The 6417-nt window shown below is 50.8% G+C and overlaps 1 protein-coding gene across 1 annotated transcript; it reads left to right on the top strand.

The window, feature by feature from the left end:
• Positions 1-1188: 1188 nt before the first annotated feature.
• Positions 1189-5271, top strand: EAH_00057060 (hypothetical protein, conserved; the record flags this gene model as incomplete). Its single annotated transcript, XM_013393774.1, has 7 exons — positions 1189-2056; positions 2350-2503; positions 2669-2939; positions 3279-3453; positions 3605-3663; positions 3770-3864; positions 4449-5271. The coding sequence occupies 7 exons, from the start codon at positions 1189-1191 to the stop codon at positions 5269-5271; spliced, it is 2445 nt and encodes an 814-aa protein (XP_013249228.1).
• Positions 5272-6417: the final 1146 nt, after the last annotated feature.

Consider the following 6417-nt stretch of genomic DNA (forward strand, 5'->3'; position numbering starts at 1 on the left):
TTGCTGTCGTCAGCTGTTGTTGCTGCTGCTGCTGCCCCTACAGGTGCTGCTGCTGCAGCAGCTGTTGCTGAACTCGTTGCCAGAGTAGCCTCTGCAGCTGTTGCTTCTGTAGATGCTGCTGCAGCTGCTCCTACAGCTACTGCTGCAGCTACTGCTGTAGCTACTACTGCAGCTGTCTCTTCAGGTCCTGCCGCTCCTGAGGTAGCCGCCGATGATGATGCAGATACTGTTGCAACAGTATTAGCTGCCACAGTTGCTGCAGCAGCAGCAGCAACTGCTGCTGCTGCTGCAGCGATGGGTGCGCCTCGCAGCGGCGTCTGGGGCGAGTGCCAACACGATCCCGGTCTCGATCCCGATCCCGATCCCGATCCCGAGCTTGTGCTGCAGGAGGGCTTGTAGGAAGCCTCTGTGTTGTTGCTGCTGCAGCTGCAGCTGCAGCTGCTGCTGCTGTTGCTGCCTGTCTTTCGAGGTATTTGCTGCAGGTTCTGTTTGAGTGTTCTGTTCGGCGAGTGGCGAGTTGTTTTCACTGGCGCGTCTTCAGTGTAAAAGGCGAATCACTCTAATAAACAACACAGCGTGTGCAGCAACGGCAGCAACAGCAGCAGCAGCAGCAGCAACAACAACAACAACCCGGGGGCCCCGGGGCCCCCCTGGAGCTCGACGTGTGTGTGCATGATTCGTCTCTGCTGCAGAAGATACATATATTCCCCTCTTGTTATTTATTTCATTTAAATTTAAATTAATTTAAGAGAAAAAGACAGAAAAAAAACCTTCTTCTCCATCTTCTGCTGTAGGCGACCCAAGCAGCCACAGCCGCTAACCCGGGGTTCAGGGCTTTGCTGCACTTCTTCCTCTTTTTAACTTATTCCTTTTAACTTTAAAATGAAAAAATAAATACAAACTCAAGAAGTAAACCCCTTGGCAGCAGCCGGATAATCAGGAAGGCAGCAGCAACAGCAGCAGCAACAGCTGCAGCAGCAGCAGCAGGCGGGCAGCTGCAGCACCAACAACGGGAATAACGCCGTTCCTTATAGGCAGACAGCAGCATCTGCTGCTTCGCCTGCAACGGAAGAACCAGGAAGGCAGCTGCAACAATAGCAGCCAGCAGCAACAAGAGCAGCACCAACAAAACAGCGGCAGCGACAGCAGCAGCAACAGCAACCGCAGCAGCAGCGGCAGCAGCAGAAAATGCGTTTCTCCGCCTTTGGCGGAGGGACTTTGAGTCTTTCAAGTTTGCTGCTGTTTGTCTGTCTAGCGCCTGCAGCGGTCCTTCCACAACCAACAGATCCCCAGGCAGAAGCAGCAGCAGCCACAGCAGCAGCAGCAGCAGCAGCTGCTGCTGCTGCTGCTGCGAGTGCCGCAGCAGAGTCAGCCACAGCAGTAGAAGCAGCATTGGCGGCCACCCAGCAGCCCGACGGGTACAATCAGGGGCCGCAAGAACAGCGGGAGCGCCAGCTGCAGCAACAGGAGCAGCAGCAGCAGGAGCAGCAGGAGCGACAGCAGCAGCACAGCGACGCGTTCTCGCTGCTTTGGTTGACAGACATTCATTTAGACCCTTTATATGACCCCAAGGGTCGCGTCTCGAACTTCTGCCACGTGCGCAAGCCACGTGGTGCTGTTGCTGCAGCAGCAGCAGCCGCTGCTGCTGCTGTTGCTGCTGCTGTTGCTTCCCCCCGGCAACCATTTCAGAGCCCTGTGCTGCTTATGCGCAGCCGCAGATTGATGGCTCTTTTGCTGTCGAGGGACAGACAGCAGCAAAAGCAGCGCCAGCAGCAGCAGCAGCAGCAGCACGTTCACAGCACCTATCCCCGGCAGCAGCAGCAGAAGCAAAGGAGGAGACGCCGTGGCCAACGGCAGCAGCAGCAGCAGCAGCGCAGGAGAAGGCGTTGGGGTTTAAATCACCGTGACTGGCGACGTCGCAGCGCAGCAGCAGCAGCAGCAGCAGCAGAAGCAGAAGCAGCAGAGACGAACCCGGAGCTGGGCCGTGCTGGCTGCGACTCTCCTCCTGCCTTGGTGAAGAAGGCATTAAACTTTGCTGCTGCTCTTTCAGCTCCAGGTACATCTTATTTGCTGCTGCTGCTGCTGTTGCTGTTGCTGCTGCTGCTCTTGCTGCTGCTGCTGCCGTTCCTGCTGCTGCGCTTGCAACTTCCATTGCTGCTATTTCTGCTGCTCCTATTGCTGCTAGCCTTGTCGATGCTGCTGTTGCTGCTGCTGTTGCTGCTGCTACTACTGCGTGAGGGGCCAACGAAGCACCTTCGTTGCTGCTGGCAGCAACAGCAGCAGCAGCACACTCTGACTGCTCATGAAGCACCTCAAGGTGAGACTGTGGTGTTTTTATTTCTGCTGCAGCTGTGTCTGCTGGATCAGGGGCGCCTGCAGCATCTCCTGCTGCTGCTGCAGCACCTGCTGCTGCAACTGGGGTGTATACGCTGCCTCCCGTTGCTGCGTTGCTGCTGACGGGGGATTATGCCGCTCATTACCCGGACTCGCAACTGGAAAATAGGTGCGCTAAGCCCTAAACCCTAAACCCTAAACCCTAAACCATTATGCCCCCTTGGGATGTTATTTCCCTGCTGCAGCTGCTGCTGTGGTTTTGACCGTAAACCTGCTGCTGTTGTTGCTGTTGTTGCTGCTGCTGCTGCTGCTGTTGCTGTTGCTGCTGCTGCAGGAAGGAGGCGTTGCGTCAGTGGACCCGCCTTTTGTTTGAACATTTTCCGCAGCCATGCAGCGAAGTAGCAGCTGCAGCAGCAGCTGGAGGAGCCTCCGCCGATGTACAGCGGCAGCAGCAGCAGCAGCAGCAGCAACAGTGCATGCAGCTGCTGCTGGTGGCTGGTAACAACGACATGCCGATTGATTATATAATTCCTAAAGAAAACTCCGACTGGATTTACTTCCTCTGGGATTTGTGGGGAAAGGCGCTGCCCCCCGAGGCCAAGGAGGTAAGCCAAACCCTAAACCCTAAACCCTAAACCCTAAACCCTAAGCCTTGCAGATGCGCGGCCAGGAGTCAAACAGAAGGCGCCGATAAACCCCTTAACTGCTGCTGTTGCTGCTGCCGCAGCAGCAGCAGCAGCAGCAGCACGGCCACCACGAGCCGAGGCAGCGACAGCAGAGCCAGCTTCAGCAACAGCAGCACCAGCACCAGCACCAGCACCAGCAGCAGTTTTGTGCACTTGTATCCTCAGACCTTCACTCGGGGTTTGTATTACTCTACTTCGCTTTGGGTTCGGCCTAACGTGAAGGTTTTGTGTTTAAATACCCTTCTATATGCTGCGGAGGCGCGGAAGAAGCTGCAGCAGCTACGCCAGCAGCAGCAGCAACAGCAGCAGCAGCAGCAGCAGCAGGCACAAGGAGAGACAGACAACGCAGCAGAAGAGCAGCAATCTGACGCATATGGCTTCAACAACCAGGAGACAGAAGAGACAGGGCTCTCTCAAGAAGAGATAGACCCAGGTATTATAAACCCTAAACCCTAAACCCTAGACCTACTCGTCCACACTGCCCCAGCCAGGCGCATTTACACTTGCTTCAGGGCCCAGAGTTTAGGGTTTAGGGATTAGGGTTTAGGGTTTAGGGTTCTGCAGTCCTTTGCGTGTATGTACAGCTGGACAGTTTGAATGGATGGAGCAGCAGCTGCAGGAGGCGCGAGAGAGAGGGCAGCAAGTAGGTCTCTTCCACTGCTTGCCTCTTTAGGGTTTAGGGTTTAGGGTTTAGGGTTAAGGGTTTAGGGTTTAGGGTTTAGGGTTTGTGGACTGTACGTACACTGCAGGTGGTTATAGCAGGGCACATCCCTCCCGGCTTCGACTCCCACCTGGGTTTGGGTTTCTCTCAGATGAGCTTGTGGCAGCCGCAGTACACCGAAAGGTAAAGGGGGCCCTAAACCCTAAACCCTAGACACTAAACTCTAAACCCTAAACCCTAAACCCTTCAAGAAGGGGCTTTCTAACTGAGTTGCCCCATTGGCAAGGGGCCCTTTCCACGCGGGGGGCCCCTCAAGGGGCCCTTGTAGGGCTCCTTGGGGGCCATTGTGGGGGCCCCTTGGGGGCCCTTGTGGGGGCCCCTTGGCGGCCCTTCTAGGGGCCCCTTGGGGGCCCTTGTGGGGGCCCCTGGGGGCTCTTTGGGGGCCCTGACGGGTGTCTGAGGGGCCCTTGTGGGCCCTTGTGGGGCCCTTAAGAGGCCGCAGCTTCTTCATTCTCAATGGATTATGGATACCGTTCTTGCTGATTTAGAGTTAGGGTTTAGGGTTTGTGGTTTGTGTTAGGGTTTAGGGTTTAGGGTTTAGGGTCTGTGTTTCGTGTCTGGGTATATCTGGGGTTTGGTGTTTACGGTTAGGGTCTTGCGTCAGGTCTAAGGTGTAGCTTTTAGGGTTTAGGGTTTAGGATTTAGGGTTTAAGGTTTAGGGTTTAAGGTTTAGGGTTTAGGGTTTAGGGTTTAGGGTTTGTGTGCAGGTACCGTTCTTTAGTGACTCGCTTCTCAGACGTTCACTTGGTGGAGGCCTTCGGCCATATTCACTTTGGGCGTTTGAGGGCTTTATTACCAAAGGAAGAGGAGACAGATGTCCCCTTTGCAGCAGCAGCAGCAGCAGGAGCAGCAGCAGCAGCAGATGCCTCTTCATCAGAAGCAGCAGGAGCAGCAGTGTTGCTGGGGGCCCCTTCTTTGTCTCCTATTCACGGGAATAACCCTGCTATTGGGGCCTTGGTGTTTGGTGGTGCTGCAGCAGAGAAGCAGCAGAGAGAAGAAGAAGAAGAAAAGGGACAAGAAGAAGAAGGAGAGGCGCAGTTAGACAAACAAAAACAAAAAAAGAGTCTCCGCATAGCCTTGAAAGATTATGTGCAATTCAGTTTGCCTTTATATGGATTCGTGGGCCCCTGGGCACCCAGCAGCTCTGCTGCTGCTGCTGCAGCAGCAGCAGCAGCAGCAACAACAGAGCCTAAGTTTAGTTTTGAATACAGCTTGCAGCAAACCTTCTCTCCCTTTATTGAAGCTGAGGGCTGGCCTTTGATGTCGCGAAGGAGGAGACAGCTGCAGGAGACAGCAGCAGGAGCGGGTGCAGCAGCAGGAAAGGAGACAGAAGAAAGAGACAGAGTTGTAGACGGGGAGACAGCAATTCATCTTGGCTTAGCTGTTAATACTTCTCCTATTGCTTTTGCTCTCTATGATTGGCATGCTGCAGCAGGCGGCCTTCGAGTGTCTAGCAGAGTACGCAGCTGTGAGATTACTTCAGTCTCTGAAGAAGAACTTGCACGCTGTCTTCTCACCCACAAGCCCTAAACCCTAAACCCTAAACCCTAAACCCTTCCCCGGCAGAAGCGACAGCAAAACCCTACACTGAAACGAAAGGGGACCGGGGACCCTTTCGTTGTTTTCAATGGCTTTTGTTGCAGATTAAACATTTAATAACTCGCTTTAAAATAAAGCATTTTGAAGATGTACACAAAAAGAGACAAAAGGAGACAGCAAACAGATAACATCGTAGTAATTATGTTTTTCTAGTTTAACTACACCATAGTAGTATCTATTATACCGTACATATAATATATTATGATAATAAGTTCTATTAGTTTTACTAATAATAATAATTTCTATTATTATTTATTATTATTACTATTTTAATTAATAATTATTATTAGTATGAAGATACAAACATCCATCGTAGAAACTGCGCCTCTCTGTCTCACTGACAAGGAGAGAGGGAGCGAGACAGACACAAATATAAAATAGTTTATAACAAACTAAAGGTTTAAATTTTAAATTATCATATTAATATTGTTGTTTGAGAGGGAGACAGGACATCTATATAAAGTTTAAAATGTTACTGTAAACGCGTGCTCTCTTTTCCGCGGTTATACCAGTAGTAAACATAGTATTAACAGTTTATTAATACTAATAAATATAATATAAATATATTTAAGTAAATATTAATTTATATATTTGCTTTAATAGACGTATTCTTAGTGAAAAGAAAACGTATGCAATCACTGCACACCTTTTCGATTGGATGGTCTATGTATGTCTCTGTCTTGCTAACTCTGCTTGAGAATACAAGACTTAGGGTTTATTTAATTAGTATATATTAGTACTATTAAATGAATCAGCGTAAATTAGATTTTATATTTAGTTTTTCTTGTTATTACACTCAGCAATTAACAGATAACTTGAGACCCATACAAGGGCGCGCACAAGAAATCGATGAGGATGGAGATTGGATTGGCGTTCTTAAGAAACGGGAGAAAACCTGCAAATATGAAGGAATGTTTTCATGCATTTGAATATTTAATTAAATGTATGAGTTAAATTTAAATTTAAGAAGAGAGAAAATAAACAGAACAGGGTTAATTCGTGTGTGAAGCAAGCAGCTCTCCGCTTGCTGCGGAGTTGCTGCGCACCACCTTGTGCCGCTTTGCTTCGAGCCCTTTG

This window comes from Eimeria acervulina, genomic scaffold (assembly GCF_000499425.1).
Source record: "Eimeria acervulina Houghton genomic scaffold, Eah_scaff1205, whole genome shotgun sequence".
In the NCBI taxonomy this organism is placed as follows: Eukaryota; Apicomplexa; class Conoidasida; order Eucoccidiorida; family Eimeriidae; genus Eimeria; species Eimeria acervulina.